Source organism: Sceloporus occidentalis, unplaced genomic scaffold, assembly GCF_023333645.1.
Source record: "Sceloporus occidentalis isolate IW3139 unplaced genomic scaffold, rSceOcc1.0.p SCAF_174, whole genome shotgun sequence".
NCBI lineage: Eukaryota > Metazoa > Chordata > Lepidosauria > Squamata > Phrynosomatidae > Sceloporus > Sceloporus occidentalis.
Genome location: NW_028317154.1, coordinates 488,542 through 510,580, shown reverse-complemented (window position 1 = coordinate 510,580; position 22,039 = coordinate 488,542). Strand labels below are relative to the sequence as shown.

At 41.2% G+C, this 22,039-nt stretch overlaps 1 protein-coding gene across 1 annotated transcript; it reads left to right on the top strand.

Moving 5' to 3' along the window:
* The first annotated feature begins 731 nt into the window (after nucleotides 1-731).
* On the top strand, nucleotides 732-12,037 carry LOC149279108 (lysophosphatidic acid receptor 2-like). The gene is made up of 2 exons (XM_089501421.1): nucleotides 732-1,464; nucleotides 11,739-12,037. Exons 1-2 carry the CDS (start codon nucleotides 732-734, stop codon nucleotides 12,035-12,037), a joined length of 1,032 nt encoding a protein of 343 aa, XP_089357547.1.
* The last annotated feature ends 10,002 nt before the right edge of the window (nucleotides 12,038-22,039 follow it).

Genomic DNA, 22,039 nt, shown 5'->3' with positions numbered 1-22,039 from the left:
CAAATCCAAAATCATTAGCCAGGGACTAGGCAAACAAATCTACAAAAACCACTGGGTGGATTTCATCACAGGCTTACATTTCCCCCCACATTCTCGTTTTAACACTCGCATTTCCTTGTCAATGACTATTTAGAAGCATTTAAATACGAAATACATTAAAATACAGAAGGGAAGTTTTTTTTCAAATGAGGGGAAATATTAAGACAGAATATCACGATCTGAAGCAAGAGGGTCAGAGGCTAGAGTTAATAGACACATTTACTTTACTGAGAGGGTGGCGGATACATGGAACAGCTTCCCAGCATAAGTGGTAGAGGTTAATCCAGCGAGGAAAATTAAACATGCATGGGATAGGCAAATGTCTGTCCCAAATCTAAGACAAGACCAAGGACTGATTAAGGTTTACAATTTATGGGTAGTTGATCAAAAGTCCATTGATTGTCAAGGATAATATAGTTATTGCATGGTTGACTGTGAAGATTTTCAAGTTTTGTGTGAATATGTGATATAAACCCTAATCTCAAATTTTACAATTTAAGGCTTTCCTGAAAAATGTAATCTATAATAAGCGGTAAATCTGTCCTAATCTGATTGTAATATTGCACAATTTAAGTTATTTGTTTTTTATTTTTTTCATTCAATGTCATTCTGTTAATCTAGTTATTAATTGCACATTTACTATGAAATATACTAAATTATCCCTCTTTACAGGATTTATGGAACCCATCAAGATGAAGCATTGTTTTTATAATGAAAGCATTGTTTTCTTTTACAACAATAGTGGGAAAGAACTAACCAAAGAATGGAGGACCAAAGACAGTCTTGTGGTCGGACTTGGACTTACAGTTTGTGTTTTTGTGCTTTTGACGAACCTACTGGTTATCACAGCCATTATAATCAATCGACGTTTCCACTATCCAATATACTACCTCTTAGGGAACCTGGCAGCAGCTGATCTATTTGCTGGAGTAGCCTACACATATCTTATGTTCCATACGGGTCCAAGAACAGCCAGCCTCACAGTCAAAACCTGGCTGCTCCGACAGAGTCTCTTGGACACCAGCCTCACAGCTTCAGTGGCCAACCTTTTGGCCATAGCAGTGGAAAGGCACCAGACTGTCTTCACCATGCAACTCCACAGCAAGATGTCCAATCAACGTGTATGCATCCTTATTGCGTGTATTTGGATCGCAGCTTTGTTGTTGGGTCTCATACCATCATTTGGCTGGCATTGCATGTGTAATATCGAGAGTTGCTCACATATGGCACCTTTGTATAGTCGGAGTTACCTGATCTTTTGGGCAGTGTCCAACTTGGTGGCCTTTATCATCATGATGGCGGTATACATGCATATCTTCATCTATGTCAAGGGGAAGATGGCTAGGATGTCCCAACACACCTCGTTTCATCCCAAGTATCGGGAGACTATGATCAACCTGATGAAAACCGTGTTCATCATTTTGAGTAAGTACCCCTTTGTAGTTTTTCTACATTTTTGCTGATATTTACTAAACAAAACAGTTTTTACTCAATTTACGCAAATATTAGAAATGCATATTTGCTGTATGTATTATCTTTGAAACTATAATATAATCTTCAAGTCTAAAGAATCTGGGCATTGAGTTCCATCAATAGTTTAAGGATTTTTATGTTGACCAAGCTCCAGAACCTGGAGATGAGACAGTGGGCATCTCTGGCTGTTCATAGGACCAAAAGACCAGAAGATCACAGCTCGAAATGAAACAGCCCCAAAAAGTGAGAGTTTAAATAGACTGTCCAATTAGTGAGTAAGCCATTCACGCAGATCCACCTTATAATTATGTATCAACCCATGATTAAGAAATAACATCCTCAGAACCTGCCCTGTTTGGGGTGGCTAGTGTTTGAGTACTGTTGCTAAAAGCTCAAGTCCAACCTATTTAATGAATATTTATAAGGGACTTTAAGTGGAAGCTCATCTTAGCATCAGGTCACCTTAAGGTATTTTCTCTGTTACTCCATTAACAACCTAACAACTTGATCTTTGGGGTCTTGAAAATAAAAAAAATAAGGTCTTACTTCTAATTCTATCCAGACAAGCAGTTTGGCTTCTCTGTATGTCAACAGATAATGGTCGTGTCTTTTGGTCAAAATAGGAAACTGTGAACATGAGTGTGTGGAACAAATTCGTAGAAAACAAGCTCTTCTGGTTTTTGTAAGAAAAAATCCTGTACATCGGGTACAGAGGTATCAATGAACTCATCTTCATTAGTGATCTTAGGATAACTTGGTGCATTTTTCACTGGTATAGGACAGACCAAAACCCTGCTTGAATGGAGGTGACTAAATTCAAACAGCATTTGTCCCATGAGATGTTATGGCTTTGGAAGCATGGACCTGCTTAGATTATATGTTAATATTAGATGAATTAGTTTCCCAAGAGCAAGATCCATGTAAAAGCAGAGCATGGCGACCTTATCTTATAGGTATCTTATAATGGTTACACTGGTAAATAATAGAAATAATAATAAAATGACATATTTTTTTTACTTCTGTAGCACTTAATTAAAGGGGCATTACAGCCATCATATGCACTTTGATGAGTACGATAGGTGAGAGGTCCAAATGTGCAAAGTAGTGAAAACTGATTGGTGCCACCTTCTGCCACAAAGTTCAGCTTCCCTGAGATAAAAGTCTCTAACTAAAAAAGGAATGAAACTCGGGCTATAGCTTGATGAATATATTTATGTACGTTTTACGAATCCATCTTATGCAGTCATAATTTGCTGTTCTTCTGTTCTGTTTAGTTATTGAACCCCCTGTGTAAGGGTCCAAGTAGGAGAAAAGAAGGTGACATAAGGGCAAAAAACAAATTGACTGATCTGCTTGTCCTGCAAGCTAGACCCTAACTTTTAAACCGACTATGAAATATTATCAAAACAAATATACGGATTGACAGAACAAAAATGTCCAATATATAGGCAAATTAATTGAATTACTACTATGAATTGATTTATATAGCGCAGAGCTGTACTATCGTTATACAGGGCTTAACAATGTAAACATACAGAGACAGAAGATATGGAGTGCCCAGCTCCAACAAGCTTATAATCTAGTAGCCACAATAGCATTGTTTAGTACTATTGGAAGGTATAGAGGCTGGTGTATGTGGCATATCTGCAGTGGGATTGTATGGATCCAATGAAGATTTTTTTTTTTTGTCAAATGTCAAATATTTGAAAAAAAATCCTCTTTGTAGTAATAGGGCTGACACTTGGGGTGCTATATAACTTTTTAACTAGCCAGGATGTCGGTGTTAGGTGAGAAACGCTACTTCCCTTCCAGGGCCGGCCTGACAATGGAGCCGAGTGGGGCAACCGCTCCAAGCGGCACTTTTGAATGGGCGGCACTTTGCCCCCTTTTTTTTTTTTTTAAAGCGAAAGAGAGAGAAAGGGGCGCCGAGTGGTTTTCGCTTACCAAGCTGTCAGTACCCGCTCGGCGCCCCTCTCTCTCTCCTCTGCGGCGAGTCTTCCTGTTCGGTCTCGGTGCCGGCTTGTAATGCTGAGTGCCGGCGCTCAGCATTACAAGCAGGCACCGAGACCGAACAGGGAGACTCGCCGCAGGACTGCTGAAAGGTAAGTACAAGGGGGGGGGGGCGAGGAAGGGTAGATAATGGGGGGGGCGGCAGGGACTGAGGGAGAGGAAGGGTAGATAAGGGGGGGGGGGCGGCATTTTAAAATTCGCCCCAGGCGGCATTTTGCCTTGGGCCGGCCCTGTTCCCTTCCCCAGAGATCAAAGGATGTCGATGATTGTCAATCGCCTACCATACCGAGAACCTCAGGGACAAACGCATAGAGTTTCGCAGTGTGGTTAGTGCAGTATTGGACAAGGCTTCACAATAGCCAATAGCCAAGCTTAATTTATAAAAAAGAGCATTTCCGGGCCTTAGTATTATTATGTCCTGGAGAGCTTTCCTGTGTGCGCTATGGATTAGGCAGCGGTTACGAGGGTGTAGAAATAAGGGTCATTGTTCAAAGCTGGCAGCTGAGGGTACAACTGGAACAATGTTAGCACATGAAGACAGGCCGAGGAAAGACATCTGTGTAAATAAATAATTCACACCGTAACAGCTGCTGTGTCTCAACCTATTGTGAAGCCTTGTCCTCGTGAACCGTTCCCTGGACCACAGAAAGGAGGATTTCACCGCAGTCTCTCTTGATAAGAGCCAGTGGGAAAATGGCCTTCAAAATAGATTGTTTTCCTCCTTCACCTTGGAATGTAAAGTTAGTCTTCCACAAACACATACAAGTCCTTTTACTCCCCATCCTCCAGACAGTATAACAGATTTAGTTAATAAATCTACAAAGCGACATGGTGACCTAGGGCTACGGCAGTATATTTAGTAGGGGCAGTCAATCTTTGAGACTCTCATCCATCAATCAGTCTCTCTTTCCTCCCCTGATGTCCATTTTTTAGGAGGGTTTGCTGGGAATCAAGTGTGTCGGTGTTCTACAATATTTTACCCTAAGAAGTAACTATTTTGTGCAAAGAAACAGCAGGAAATGTTACTACTTGTTACGTCCTCCATGCCTATTGTACAGCACTGTGGGATATGTTGGTGTTATCTGAATCAATAACTGCCTTAATTAATTAATTACATAAATAGCTGCCAATAAAACAGTCACATTACTCTGTAAGACCCTGCTCCATAGTCAGACCTCTAACCTCGCTCTCTAAAATCACCCTACTTCGACCATTTAAAACATTGCAAGGAATGCTCATTTATTTTCTTTCATGCTAGCTAGGATGCTGTCGTTAATAAAAGAAAATAATTATAATGTTACTGCATCCATTAAAAGGGGTCGATGCTTAAAAAAGGACTGTAATTAAGGTGAAACTACAAAAAAAAAACCAATCATTTACTACATGGATAGCATCACTGGAAGCCCTGTAGCTTTTAAGCTCTCAGATCACTTTTCTGCAGTGTAGCGGGACTGCCTTTCGGCTGCCAAGGTAGTGGTCACTTTTCTCTTACCTCCCTGGCAGAAGTCTTCATACCTGCCAACAGCCCTGAATTTCCCGGGACAGTGCCATTTTTTTTGGGCTCCTCTCCCGTCAAATTCGGGTGCATTGTGTTTTAACTGTGTATGCCTGCGACACACACAGCCTAAACGCTTGCAAATGAGCTTCAAACTAGCCAGTATGCGTACTGGGTAGCCTAGAGCTCAATGCTGTGTGGGCCCCACCCCTTTTAGGACCCGCCTCCTCTGTCCCCGGATCCAGCAAGGAAATGTTGGTATGTATGAGTCTGAGTGTGTTAAAGTTTACATGCAAAGCTTCAGCTAAAAAGAAACTTCTTGTGCTCCGTCTAGGGATAAGACAAGCCTACGGATCGGTCTGTGACCGATTGGCAGCTTCTATAATCAACGTTAAAAAAAAAAAAAATCTGATCACTGCCTTAATTCACCAGGTGGCTCCATGGAGGAGACAACCAACATGGCACTGGTGGGCAGTGGGTGTAGTAGTGAAAGATGTCTGGATTTGAGGGCTGTTCTCTAGTGTGAGAGAAAAACATGAAATATTTGCACAGGCGGAGACACAACGTATATTTGACAGTTTTTTGTTGTTTTTTTAAATAGAGTGACTCACTGTCACTCTGTATACAACCAGTATTGGGAGAGGTGGTTACTGGCATCAGGAGTTCACATACTCATGCAGAAAATGTGTTATGCAAAACAGCGATAATGCGTTTTTCAAAAAGTTCTGGTTGAGTATGAACGTAAGTTGCAATATATATTATATCATTTCCATACATCCCACCACACATTCTAAGCTCTTAGAAAAAATGGGAATCTGGGAAGGAAAAACGATCACATGGATTTGAGTACCAAATTAATTCTCTCTCTCTCTCCCTCAATCTGCTCTCTCTCTCTCTTTATGAATTAATTGGATGCTGTAAAGTAGGGCTGCAACTAACAATTATTTTCAGAATCGATTAGTTGGGCGATTATTTTTTGGATTAATCGGATAAAAAAAATAAATGTACATTTTTCATTTATTTAAAATAATTTAATAAACAAATGATGTTAAATACAAACAGCAGAATAAAAAAAAACTTATAACTGATAAAATGCATTTCTTGTCTTTATTTCCCAACCAGCCCCCCCAATTTATGCACATTTGAGCCCAGGCTTGCCACGCTGCCTCCCAGACATGCCACGCTGCCTCCCACATATACCACTCCACGCTGCCTCCCACATATACCACTCCACCCTGCCTCCCAGACATGCCACTCCACACTGCCTCCCAGACATGCGCCACTCCACGCTGCCTCCCAGACATGCCACTCCACGCTGCCTCCCAGACATGCGCCACTCCACGCTGCCTCCCAGACATGCCACTCCACGCTGCCTCCCAGACATGCCACTCCACGCTGCCTCCCAGACATGCGCCACTCCACGCTGCCTCCCAGACATGCCACTCCACGCTGCCTCCCAGACATGTCACTCCACGCTGCCTCCCAGACATGCCACTCCACGCTGCCTCCCAGACATGCGCCACTCCACGCTGCCTCCCAGACATGCCACTCCACGCTGCCTCCCAGACATGCCACTCCACGCTGCCTCCCAGACATGCCACTCCACGCTGCCTCCCAGACATGCCACTCCACGCTGCCTCCCAGACATGCCACTCCACGCTGCCTCCCAGACATGCACCACTCCACGCTGCCTCCCACATATACCTCTCCACGCTGCCTCCCACATATACCACTCCACGCTGCCTCCCACATATGCCACTGTGCCTGATACGCCTTATACCCCCTAATACACCACTCCATCCTCCCCAGACATGCCACACTGCCTCCCAGACATGCCATACTGCCTCCCAGACATGCCATACTGCCCTCCCCACATATGCCTTATACTGTATATGCCTTATACCCCCCTAGATATCTCATAGTGCCCTCATAAAGTCACAGACAGGGGAGGGCTGGCAGCCTAAGGCCTGGGGGGCAAGTCTAGTCAAGTGGCCCATTGCGCCACCAAAGCGGCTGCGAGCGACATTCATAGCAGTCACTCCACCAGTGCCTAATGAAGTTAAAGCAGCCGGTGTGCACGCACCGCGCCGCCCAATAGCCGTGCCTCAGCTCTTTATCCCACCCCTTTTAAGACGTGGGAACGAAGAGCTGAGGAATGGCCATTGGGTCTGACTGCTGCATGATGCAGGGGCGTACCGAGAGTATTTGGCACCTGTGGCAGATCCTGTATGTGGCACCCCACACACACACACACACACACACACACACACACACTTTAAAACTGCATAGTTTCTATGGTTAGGCAAACATTGACGGGGTACAGCATATTTGTTATCATTATATAGTGAGGCACACATTGACGGTGGTACAGCATAACTGTTATCATTATATACTTAGTGATTAGGCTGTACCACCGTCAATGTGTGCCTATACATTGAGCCAGACACTGACAATACTGCAGTACAACCCCTATCACTATATACTAAGCCAAACATTGATGTGGTCTAGGCCTAACACTTCAGTGCACCGAAATGAAAATTCTGGACCTAAACTGAAAATTCAGCATAAATTTGGCCAAAACCGAAAAAAAAACGTTTAAAATACTTTATTAAAAGTAACACACCAAAATTAGACAAAAAAAATAATCAATAACAATATTATATATATATATATATATATATATATATATATATATATATAATTAACAGCAATCACAATCCTATCATGCCCAGGTTCTAGCATGTACTGGCTGACTTAGCATGATAGGCGTGTGATTGCTGTTTGCAACCATATATATCTATTAATACTGTTATTGAATTATTGGACGGGGGGAAAAAAATTGATAACAGCAATCACACTCCTATCATGCCTAGACAGCCTCCCTATGCCATGCTATCCCCCCACACTTCCATGCAATCTGAAACCCTCATTCACAAACATTCATCATAACCTACAGCATAACACCCATCACTCTCACACACTTACTAATATTTTCCTACCTTTCCTCTGGCACTGTCACTTTTCCTCCTCCTCCTCTTCATTCTTCCTCTTCTTCTTCCTCTTCCGTGTCCTTCCGGTGTGCGGAAGACGGTGGGCGTGGCTTCAGTGTTGTGCGCCGGGATTTGACATCAAGTCCCGACGCACAGCCACAGTCGCCGCGCGCATCGTTTTTGGAGGCGTGCCGGCACCCTTCAGTGAGCGGCACTTCAGGCGGACCGCCCCCCACCAGGTACGCTACCGTCACGGCGGCCAGTCCCGGTGGCAGCCGCTTAGTTTTTAACTTTGCGGCTGCCATGAATGTTCGTCTGCCGGCCACCCGGCCAGCCCGGATTCAGGGCGGCCTGGGGGGCAATTGCCCCCCGGCCCAGCCCGCCCCTGGTCACAGACCCGTTCACAGCACACTGACACCATACTTTTATAAATAAGTACTGGGTTAATCTTCACTGCCCCCAGGATTTAGATTCCCCTTAGTTTGCCCCCCTTTATCTCTAACTGCACCTTAAGTTAACTTTATTAAATTAATTAACTTAACCCTCAGCCCTCATCATTAAATTAACCCTAAGTACCGCATTAACCATAAGTACCCCTAAATTAACTCTAAATACCCCATCAAACACAACTACCCTAAATTAACCCTAAAGACCCCATCAACCACAACTGCCTCAAATAAACCCCAAACACCCCATTAACCACAGCTGCTCCTAAATTAACCCTAAATACCCCATTAACCATAGCTGCCCCTAAACACCCCATTAACCATAACTGCCCCTAAATTAACCCCCACCTCCCCTAACTTTCAGCAGCCCAAATGTTAATTTTATACTTACAGTTAGATGAGTGTCACAGCCATGTGGTTCTGGAGAAAAAGGGGCGGGGCCAGTTGTCACAGTGATTACAGGGAGGGACTGGTAAGTAGGAGCTGCTGCTGTGAGTCACTGAAATGGATTATATAATGAGGGGTATTTTTCAGAGCGTCTGCTCTGAAAAAACCCTCATTTTATAATTTGATAAAAATCGATTCAACTAATCGATAATGAAATTCGTTGGCAACGATTTTTATAATCGATTATTATCGATTTTATCGATTCGTTGTTGCAGCCCTACTGTAAAGATTATGGTAGATAAGTGTCCCCTCTGAATTAACACTTTTTTTCCCCAGCCGAATCCCTCTATGCATTTGCGTCCCCCTGCTACGTGGTCTGCAATATCTCCCGCTAGCCCAGTGCGCATGTGTGCCATTCCCACCGACCGTAAGCTCCTGCTCTGGGCAAGGTTTCCCCTCCTCCATCAAGAGCTACTATTGACTGAAATGGGAACGCTTTTCTGCCGCTCATTAGGTGCTTAAAGCAGACAAAATTGCCACAAATCACCAGACCCCAGAAGAAGAAGTAATCTGCAGCTCTGGAGATGCAGCTTCTCCAAAAGTGTTTATTTTTTTTCATTTTGTATATTAAGTAGGTTTCATCAAACAGCTTTAAATAGTAAAGCTCCCAAGCCATGTCTATAACCACGCGCTTGCGATACCAATGTCTCTCTTTGGTTATCCGAAATCATGGGAGGGGTGCAATACACATTTTGATGATATGGCTTTGAGTTGCCTTCAATATCAAGAATTAGGAGCCCGATCAGGACGTTTTTGGGAACGTCCCAGTGAAATTAGGAGTGCTGGCACAAATAGTACGAAAAGCAGTGCACATCCTGTCCTGGGTCTGGATTGCGTGTCGACGTCTTAGCTGTAAACCAGGTTTTGCTCCATGGAAAGTTGGAAATGCAGCTTAACTTTTTAATGGGATGACTGTCTAAATAGTTGTTTTGAGAAAACGCAGAACTAAGAAGCAGCTATTGCTTAATTAAGACCTAACAAGTCCGTGGGGGCCAATTATTTTAGTTTTATTGATCCTGGCAACTCTCCTGTCTACCCTAGAGACTGCTTTATCATATAACACCAGCTGGCATGCGTCAGGGGCAACCTTGGTGCGGTTAGGGGCAGTAAACATCACACAAGTCAGTATGTCCAAAAATGATAGGGTTCTAGACTACATATACAAGCTTGATTCTTCAATATATTATTATTATATAGAAACATTGATTACAATACCTACCGATTACTGCAGCCTTCTGGCATTTAGTAAATTCATATTTACCAATATTTTGCTGTGCCTTTCTTGGGACACAAGGCCATGTGATAGCACAAATGGGTCATAATCCAACATTCAATCCCCCAGACACTGGATCATACAGGTCTTATCTCGCACTGCATGGATGGCAGGTTGACTCCCATCATCCCTCCTTTTAACGCATTATCCAAATACTAGTTCACCACAATGGGTCCTAAAAAGGAATACTCGGGAGGTATTTAAAGCAGCACAGATTATGTTTCGGTATGGACTCGTACGGATAGACATATATTGTTAATGTACAAAAACGCACAAAAACACAGAAAATGTTCCATGCAGTGCAAAGATTATTACATCCACTGACTCCCACGCATAGAAATTATGAAGTCCCCACAGACTGACATAATACATTCTAAGGACTCATCACATTTCCAAGGTCAGTCAGATCCTTGTATCCCTGCCAGACTAAGGCGGTGCTTCTTTTTTCAAGTCAATGGTGAAAAACCTGTTTTAAACTCTTTAAGCAATATAAATTAGTACACTAACCAAATCCTACTACAGAGGTGCAGAACTTGCTTAACCCTTTATGGGCATTGTGAGCTCATACCTTTTTTTTCGTGAAGAGGTTAATGTAAGAGCCAAATACGATTTTGGATGTTTGAGAATCGCAAGACATGCGCATTTTGTTACAAAAATTATATACAACTATAAACAAATAAATCTATGTAATTATTAATATGTAGTTTTCAATTGTTGGAAATTTGTATGGGCATCTGAAAATGAGGAGGAACCCCAATGAAACCATTGGAAATGAAGCAGAGAATTTTCATTTGCCTTTTGTTGCTTTTTCACTTTTTTTATTTCATTTTTTCTCTCTGACTTTTATGCTCTCATATTGTCACTCTTACTAATGCGCTCTCTTACACTCACACACTTTCACTCTTTCACAGTCTCCCAATCTTACTTATACTTACTTATGTCACACTCTCACTCCTCTAACGCACGCTCCCTCACACTCTTACTCAAGCTCTCTCTCAATGTCTCCTTACCTTCTCAACCAACCGCTTCCGTGTCCATGTCTCCTTTTCCGCAGATTTGCTTCTTCTCTTGCCTCCTCTTCTTGTGTCTTCTTTCTCGGTCCTCTGTCTGTTTCTCTGTCTGGTAACAGCTCTGTTGACCAGGCCTTCTGGAGTGCGTGTTCAAAAGGGTGAGGCCTCTGTGCACAGCCTTTCCCCCACCTGGAGGAACAGGGGAGACACATGTGGTGCCACCGTGGCTCTGCCCTTTTGCGGAAGTATTCTAAGAAGCCAGAATAAGGCAAACAGATTTGCAGAGAAAGAGAGGTGCAGAGAGGCGAATGGTCAACTGAAGCTTAGTGGTCCTCAATTTTTTTTGTATCTGGGTTATGGGAAACTGTGGTATCTAGTAGCGAAGCCAGTTATGAGAGTTGCTAAAGTTCTTAAGAACATAAATTGCTTGATTTTTTTTTTTTTCTGGGATACTTAAGATCCACTTCAGATGTTCATGTGTTCCTTTTAGATTTTTGGTAACCCTTCAATGGATTTGTATTTTTTCCTTTCTTACATCTCCTTCTGCTTCCACAGGTGCCTTTGTGATCTGTTGGACACCTGGACAAGTTGTCCTCCTCTTGGATGGCCTTGGGTGCGAATCCTGTGATGTTCTGTCTGTTGAGAAGTACTTCCTCCTGCTGGCTGAGATCAATTCTGTGATTAATCCCATAGTGTATTCCTATCGGGATAACGAGATGAGGTTAACCTTTAAGCGCATTCTATGCTTCTGCTGTAACAGGGGGTCCAAGTACTCGCCCTCGGTTAAATCAACCAACACAGAAAGGAGAATATTGGCGGACAATGGACACATGGTTCAGGACTCCACAATCTAGATCCAGGGTTTTACTCTAGTAGACATGAAGACTCTGAATCCATATGGGACACTTCCCATAAGCAACAAACTTAATATAAAAGTGGAAACCACAAAATCCTGTCTGTCCTCCCTTTTGAAGAGGTTGATGAACTTGGAAAGTCAAGCGATAAAACCAGAGAGACTGAATGGAGGTCTTGTTGCCCAAAATCTGGCAGCTGGGCCTGACTGGCCAGTTTTGCTAGGAAAGACATGATTACTCTCATAATCTGCAGAATTTATACAACTACTCTTATAAATTTACCACTAATTACAATTTTAAAAGAAAAGTCTTTATTTTGCCTTGAATGTAAACAGATTGGTACGTCTATCATCAACGTACAAAGTATCATTTATCAGGCTGCTTTTGTTACAGTCAAGTTGAATCTGCATCTCTGAATGTACACCAGTTGATGTACTGTGCAACTGGAGAAAATACGCATAACGCTGATGTGGTGGCTTCAGAAAAGATGAAACATGGAGTTTTTGGGATGTTATAGTTAATGTTTACAGCCTTGTCATGTCATAATACTTAAGAGCAGAGCTGACACATTAATGCGTGGGAAACCTTGGCTCTACCAAGGTTTTATTGGAGCGTAATCACTGTGCTTGTGGCACATCCCAACCCCTTAAACGAAACATGCCCTTTGATTCAATTCCGAACTCCTCTGTGTCCTTGAATAATCTCTTCCCCGGCTTTCCTTAGAATTCTGGGTATTCACAGAACAGAATATGTGATCTGAAGCAGCCAAGATAATATGAGTAATCTACCAGTGGTAGATGCAGTTAAACGTTCGCATCAAGACGGAGAGAAATACATTTTGAGATTGGAGGAGTTCTAAATATATGTTGTGTGGAGCTATACAATGAGATTATATGCCAGGTTTATAGCAATGGCAAAAAATGAAATAAGGTTTTATGGAGTAAAAAAGTTTAAAGGCTAGCAGTGAGTAGCAATTAAACTCACATACATGAATTCAACACTACTGCCATGGCATGTATATTTACCATAAAATGGTATATAAATGCCATTGCAGAGTCAATGGAGATCTTGGATGAATAAATGCTGTTGCATGCAAACACCTCTTAAATCCTCTGTGGGGTTGCTGTATCCCACACCTAGGTGCTATTAATTAAAAAAATCACTATTTTGAGAGCAGTAGACACTGAAGTACTGAAGAAAGTATCTAAACTTTGAATTTATTCTTGATACCATTTGAAGTCACATTAGTGGATGGGTTCAACCCATTTGTCCCATTGGTGCACTAGCTTGCTGGACAGACTGTTATTTGTTTCTTCATCTACATCATCTAGATCCCCCACATCCAATATACGGTATGGATACACTTTATCCTGCGTGGGAATTCCTTGAGGCTCTGGGAATCAAAGATGATCATCAAGATTCTGGGGCAGCAGGTTTGTGGGGGGTGTGGATCTGTCAGGTCACAACTCTGCCCACTCTCCACCTTTCTAGTCTATGGTTTGTTTTACCTGCATCCCCTTCTCACCCCTTCCTACTTCCCATAAGGTGGAGGAGGGAAGAAGTCTGGAGTACCAGCCCTGGAAAGTTCCCAATTATGCACATGATCCACGCTATACATACATAGTGATCTACAACAGATTCAGGTCTTCAGTCTCCATTGTCACCCCATTGCGACAGCTCTGTATTCAGCGCAGTTTGATGCAGTAAAATAGATGATTTGTCCCAACCTTTTGTATTAAGTGCTTTTGATTATACATGACATCAATTTACCCGGACACAACCAACCAAAACCACTGTTGCAACCCAGTGACTGCTAAAAAAAAGACCAGCAATCCAGGGCACAAATGTTATTACAAATATTCTATATTTTTTAATAAAAAAAAAATATATGCATATTTATGTTTTCGTCTTTTATCTTTGTATAAATTCTTTGTGTTCATCAAAGCGTGTGAGTGTGTTTATTGGATGGGGTTGTATTATGGAGATATTGGGGAAAAAAATGTTGCAGTGGAAAAATATACATTTTTTATTATATTGTTTTATATAGTGCAATCATATATAACATATTAATTTGACTTACAGAAACAGGTAAGGGGGGCCCTGCTCAAATGAGCTTACAATATGCATATAAGTGTATTCTTTATTTCACTGTAATTTATAATACAGGTTTCATCCGCAGTATAAAAAAAGATACTACCCAGGTGTCCAGCTCCAACAGGTAGAATCATTTTCAGCACTGTCTCACTTTTGCAGGCATGGGGATCATGGGCTGGTGGGGAAGATACGCTCTTCTCCCTTTATCGGCCTTCTAAACTGTGAAATCCATTGAGGTCCTCCCCATTAAGTTAATATCTGCCCTGTTGCTAATTGCTGGTTGTTGTTGGTTGTCTCCTTTGTATGGGAGGGTAAGGCAAACGGGGATAAATTGTCATCATTCTCTTTATTGGACGTCATTTAAGTAAAATAGTCCTTGTGTTTAAATGTAACTTATCCAAAATAATCACACTAACCAAAGAGGAAAAAAAACAACAAAAGACACGAGATAAAAACAGTTTTGACTTGTCAGGATGTGGCTGGTGATGCCTCCAAGGTGTATAAGAACATGCAATGTACTAATCAGGGTGTTACTGCGGACAAGCTGGTGCCCAGGTCACAGGTGACCATACCTGGGAACACTTCAAGTGAAGGCTTGCTTAGGGAAACCACTGTGAAAAGCTTTCTAAGTGAGAATCAGGAACTTAACCCCTTAATGCATTGTTTTCAATGGGTCTAGGGACCGTGCATTGTCCTTAAGGGGATAAATTAAATCCTGAGGCACACAGGCAGCCTGGGAAGAGATTGGTGTTTATAGAGGGATGTGTGTCGATAGCAGCAGCGTTCATGATTGATTGTAAAGGGGCAAGATAGGGATGAGATGGACCAGCTAAGAATCAGTGGCAGTCAAGAAGAGGGATAAGAAGATTAACAAGAACTTTAGTTGCAACGGATGTTGGGAAGAGAAGCATACAATGTAGGTGGCAGAAATAGAACAAATGTCAAAACAGAAACAGTAAGCGTGTGGGGTTGGGATGATGGTTGCACCATCGCCATTGATGGAGACACAGCACACAGTCTATGTGGTTAACCTCTTTTTTTTTGAACTGTGGTCTACTTATTTCTTTATTGTACAACCATAGCAAGCGGAATTTCTCGTTTTATTTTAGTCTATATTTCCCCATATAGAATACAAGAGCGTGCAAGACGATCAAAAACATGACTGAAAGCTACCAAAAAATGCCACTTTGACTTACTTTATTAGAAAATAAAAACAGCTGGAAGAATGTGGAGGTTAATCTAGTAATTGGCAGGGGTTTTTTTTGTTTGTGATCAAAACTACAAGGTTTGACATCTGTAATAGTCACTTAATATTTGGAGAAGGGAGACCACATGCTTACCTTGCAACATTTAAATGAACTCAGAGTCACATCATACTTTACAATAGTCCTGTTCTTCATTTCCACCACTTTCTTATTGTTCTGCTTTTGCAGGTGGTTGTGATTATGGGTTGGTTGCAGAGATCAGAGGACTTTACCAGACTGACCCACTAAGCTCATCGATTCAAAAAGAACACACCTCTATAACAAACTAAAGAAAGCAGGGTGTCAGCATACCTGGGAACTTTCTAAACGAGCTGACCCTGAGACCTTATGAAGATTAAATGTAATGACTCACCAAATGGCTCTAACACTAGTCCTCCCTGAAACCTTGACTTGAGTCACCTGCATTCAAGCAGGGATTATCAACCAAATTCAAGTAGCAAAAGAACCAATTGACAATCTTCTATATAGTTACAGCAATGTAGAATAAGAAGATGCCAGTTCGGTACTGTGTAGCCCTGATAATCTGCATCTTCACCCTGAGATTGGGGCACAAAACCTGAGGCTCGGGGTCAAACTCATAGGGTTCCCGGGTATATGACATCATATCCCTGTGAAACTTGCCTCCGGGAATGTCTCAGCCTTGCCTGTAACCTCCTCCTGCTTTGGCACATAAAGTGCTGTGGGATATGCTGCTATTTACATTATATCCAGGGAGACCGGGCACATACATTACACCATTTATGATGGCCACAGAGGGACGCTTTTGTTTGGGGGGTATATTTAGAGGCATGATTAGGGTGACTTTCTGACTGGATATTCTGTCTTTCCTCCCCAGCACCTTAGATATATTGTTTTTCTGTTCTGTGATGGTTTTGGACAGTGTATCCAATAATGACATATGTCCAAATACGTTCAAACCTAATTATTCTGGATCTAAGAATGATTTTTATCTAACTTTAAAAAAAAAAAAGGATTAGAACCTTATATCCTATGATACAAAATCGTGATTCCTGTACTAATACTTTAGAGTGTTTTGAAGAAAACTAAAAAGCGACAGCTGAACATACAGGGTTCATTACAAACAGAGCGAAAAAACAGACCACCTGCAGACTTCTTGGACATTTTTCCAACTGTAGGAGGAGATCTAAAGGTTATTCTTCATGGCGCAAACAACAGCTGATGCTGACATCCCCCTTGTCTGAACATCTCACAAAAAGTGGTCCTACGGGTAGCTGTCTCCTCCTGTAGGCAGCTGTGTACTCTACGCTCTATGGATTCATGTGGCCGAGGTTTTAAGTTTTACGTTGGATGGAATATGTAATAATAATTGATAATATTCAAATGCCCTTATAACCTTAAATGACCTAGTTATCTTTATTTTTGGTGGTGATATAAAGTTATGCATAGCAAATTAATAAATAACAAGAATTTATAAAATATGCCAGCTCAATGCTACATCGATTATAAATAAAACAATAATTTATTACCACAATTCACAAAATTAGCTAATTTATATAGCAAGCCAATGTGCAAACAGAAGGAAAGTTCTTTGTATGCAAACCTTTAACTTAACAATACCAAAAAGATGTATCATTGTTTAAATACATTTTTTATTTCAGGACAACGTGGGATATACTGAACATCATCAAAATAAAGGCATACAGATAACCAATCGGTGATAAGTTACATTTTTCAGGTTTTGCGGAAAGAAGACAATCATGAACATTCCAATGAGATACAATCAGCAATTGCCCTTCCATCAACAAAAAGTTTTGCCTGTTTAAGATATGTGTTGCCGTCACTCCTTTTTCTTGTTTCCTTTCCAGGACATTTAAATCCTAACACAGAATCCCTAGGAACCCTCTAACTTTAAATGATTTAAACCTAACCCCCCCTGGGTATCGGCATTACCCCTACCTTGATGCCCACCAGTAAAAAGAAAAATGTCTCCAAAGTAGGTAAGCATTGTTTCTCATTGTCGAAAGCAAACAGAAATGGCCATAATTAGGCAAAGATTAGTAAACTATGGTATTATAACCATAACCTTGTCTGATGAGTTGGGTGAAGTACCATAACATAAGTTCAAAAGTTGCTTTAATTTGTTGCTGGGGTATTACAGTAATATATGGTTGCCAGATTTACAGAATTGTTCTCTTCCTGTTTTCCAACTATTGATTTAAGATTCTAAAATATATGCCACCAACAATATTGTTATCGCCCAAACCACCTGAATGTCAGCTTCAACAACCCCAGTATCAGTATGCTATTATCTCTAAATATATTTGATTAGCTTCAGACTAGATAACCTCTCATCCATAGTTCATATAATCTTCATTTGCACTGAACTGAAAAATCTATATATAAGAACAAATATATGTCCTATTTCGTGCAGTCAGACTGCAGATATGATTATACTACCATTAAGTCTCACAATATAAAAAAAACACCCCTCAGTGGCTATAACTGTGCTATTACAGCCTAATTACATGAAAATTAAGACATTAATTAAACTCCAATACATTATCGAGTAGGTTATGAAGGATGAAGTCAATTGGGATTCTCTTTATGGAAAGTTTGGTTGATGGCTGCGTCCTTGAATGGTTTTGAAAAATTGCGTGTGGCTGAGAAAAATAAAAATAGAGTTTTATAATTTTTTCCCTCTTTTTAACCATTTTTATGTTTCTGGTTGTAAATTGGGATAACTTACGGGCAGATCCTGATTTCACATTAGTGATTGCCTTTTCTTGCTATGGACAAGGTCACTTTCTCCCTAGGTAGGTGCTGATAAACATATAGCTAAAATACTTACATTTATATTTAATTTTATTAAATCAATCTGTAAGAGATAATCAGTGGGGTTTATTAATATAATTATCCATCCAATTTCAATGAATAAATTACAATTTTCTATAATGATAACATAGCTAGATTATAAATCCTACTTGATTTATTTAATGTCTAGTCATTAACTTGTTAAAATATCACTCAAATATTATAAAAAATATACATATTAGGTGGTATTAATATACATTAGTTATCTTTTACGTATCAGTTTATGTTTTCCTATGACTGATTTAATTCATACTTTGAAATCAAAATAAATGATTTGAAATGGGGAAATGCAATGATCATTTGTAGACTTTAGAATTGACACGCTTTATATATTGAATAAAAAAAAATTCCTTACGTGTCTCGTCCTAACCCTTACAATATTGTTTCATTCAATCCCTTGACAAACACCCTTGCGCTCAGAAGGTGTAACAACCCATCTATTTGTAAACCATAAAATTTGTCTCTTCATAAGGATTCCATTGTTCCTCTAGACTCGGTCTACCTCCGTTTTTTCTTTTGTTGGGTAAGAAATAGTTTAAGCTTTTTATGTCTGAATGGTAAAACCTTGCTGTGAAGAATTAAATATTAAAACAATTATTTTACTACTCATTAAAAAAGTTAATTCAAACCAAATATTACCATATTTGCTCAATTATAAGATGGCCCTGATTATAAGACCCCCCCCAAAATGTGATTATTAATTTAGAAAAAAAAGAAAAAGCCTGAATATAACAATACCCTGTAAGAAAAAGGTTTTTTTTAGTAAATATTATTTCACATGTAAACTATTTTTTCATTTTTAATAAAAACTTTCATTGAGAAAAATGCATTTTTGTTTATATTTCCTTTTATTTGCCAACCTGCCCTCAGTTATGCACATGTGCCCCACGGCTTGCTACTCTGCCCCCCTATATGCAACTCTGACCCCCTGATATGCCTTATACCCCCTTATATGCCACTCTGCCTCCCTGACATGCCACTTTGCCCCCAATATACTGCTCTGCCCCCTGATATGTCTTATTCCCCCCTATTTACCATTCTGCCCCCCCAGATATGCCTTATTCCCCATTTGCCAATCTGCCCCCCCCCCCATATGCCTGCATCTTACAGATGTTCACTGGCTGCCAGAGAGGAGGATCCAGGTCCCCTGCAGTGCTGCAGGGGATCTGGATCTTAGTCGTGCAGTCAGACCTCTATTTGAGGTCTGATTAGAAGGCAACCTCATATTTAAGATGAGGGGTGTATTTCAGAGCATTTGCTGTAGATGGTGGCACACTCACTGTAAATGCTACAGGACAATCTTAGGGATTTGTAACCATTCATACATTAAATCAATTTAAATCCTAAATACTGGGCAATGTTGATTTGTCTCATTCAGAATTCATAGATGTCTGTGATTTTAATAGTAATCATTTGAAATGTGGGTGTCATCCTTGCTCCCCTCTATTAGTTTCCATTAGATTTATTTATAAAGTGTCATCGGATTCAGTCGCGCTGAGTCAGTGAAATTATTTATAATCCCGCACAATAACAAACTGGTAGAAAAACGAGAAGAGGGCCCTGCTCTTGTGAGCTTACAATCTAGTCGGTGGTTGAAGGGGAAGTGAAATAGTAGGAGAGGACTGCTTGGATGGGGAAGAGTTAATCAAGTCAGGATGATTGGTCATTCAGGTGGCTTGATTAGGATGATGGCTGAGAGTGTTAGGAGGAAAGGTTGTACGCTTCTTGAAGAAAGTGGGTTTTCAGAGAGCTTCTGAAAGTCGCGTACGGAGGAGAAAGTCTGACGGAACCGGGAAGGGATTCCGGAGAAGGGGTGCAGCACGGGGGGGGGGGGGCGGAATCCTGAATTCCCGGAATGAGAGGAGATAATGACAGAAGAGAGAAGAACGAAGAGATCAGTTATGGGTGTATTTGGATAGGAGGGTAGACATATAAGGGGGGGTTGTTAACGACTGTCCAGTTTTGGGCATCTGATGCCACCAAAGAAAATTAAACTGCAAGCAAAGGACACATTGTATGAGCACTGAACACACTTTGTTCTAATGACATTATATATATATATATATGTATATGTATATATATATATATATATATATATAGTCATTTTTAATCTTTGTATTACTTTGTAACAAATCTGCTGCTAACGAGACAATGACACCCTCATTCTATCATAACCACCAGCTCCGCAACAAACGAGCAAAGCAACCCTGTGGCAGGAGGGGCACTCTATAACCATCGAGTTGAATTCCTGCTTTAAAGTAATAAGTAAAAGAGACATAATACTAATAATGCCGTGCGCATGCACCCCACGCTTTACAGATGCCGTTCTCGTGTGCGGACAAGTTCAAACTTTCAATTAACTTAGTGACATAATCTCTTTAGTGTGAAAACTAAATTATGACTCTTGCTATTGAGGGTTTGGGCGGTCGAATACTTTTGCGTCAGTATAGCACTCTACACACGGAATCCTCACAGCGTGCGTAGTATGTCACTTCCTGTTTGGGAAATTGCTCGCTTGAAAGGGCTTTTCCGGGGTGCGAGAGACTGCTGGGCTTCCGAATTCACCTGCAGTTTGTGCTGTGATCAGTAAGCTCGGTTGGTAATGGCGCCGTTAGTGTTTATTCCGTAGTTGATACTATTTGTATCTTTTTGTTGTATCTCTGCATGCTTTGTTTGCTGCTGCTGGTTGTGTCATGTAAGCAAGGGAAACAGTAGTGAGGACCCATTGGGGCTGTGGGGAGGAATCATATGCAGAGCAGTTTTTGGCGTGTATTCAAGTAACTGCAGCCATTAGGACTTAAGAGCTGTTCCTGCTGAAAAGCAAGTTCTCCTGGTTCTCCCAAATCCATCTGTCCCCCTTTCTTACCCTGATGTTCCATCTTATAGAAGAAGGGAGCTTAGAAAAGTACTGTAAAAAAAAAAAAAAAAAGCCAAAAGTTTTTGTTATCTCCGGTAGGTTGTTTTGCAGTAAAACGCTCTCTGGGGCATCACGTTTACTGGGGTGCTGGGCTTTGTGCATGCGCAGAACAAGAAGGGATCCCTGGTCAGGAGGGGGTTCAACTTTCCCTTTGTATTACAGTCAGACAGGGATCAGTAAAGAAATCGGCTTTCTTTAATTACTGGGAAAAAATCTGCCCGTTGCTGTCTGATGGGGTATTTTTAACTTTCTTGGACATTAATTGCTAAAACATATTTAATAACTTTGTACTTTAACAACTTCAATACCGAAGGTTTTTAGTGTCCTACTTTTCTTCCATTTTAACCTATGTGGGTTTAAGATTCCCCTTTTTTCATGTTTGATGTACCCACGCAAATGATGGATCCAAGCGACAGCCCTATTTATTTCTGTGATTCCCCTCCTGGAAGGGAATGCCTGATCATGGGATTGGGCATTCCTTATGTAACTGCGTACCAGCGCTCACGCCGAGCGCCGCTACAAACAATCGGTCAGCAGGACGACGGCGATGCTGGCTTCTGCTGACACCCCGGTCCAGGCTGTCTGATCTTCTGCGTAGCGGCTGGGAGAGGTCCCTGCTGCTGCAGCAACAAAATCAAGGCAAAACAGTAGGCCCTAACGTGCTTCTTGGCACAGTTTTTAAGGACATACTGGTACGTCCGTATGGTCGCAAAGGGGTTAATTTACGTTCTTCAGAGTTCAGGGCGAATACAAAATAAAGAGCTTGCATCGAGGACCCATCACCCAGGCCGGAAAGTTTATCAGAGCAAAATAAAATCAAGTTGGGCAATGCTAACCTTCGTTGCTGTATTACAGGCTTCGTGATTGAGACTGAGCCATTCTATTGTTTACAAG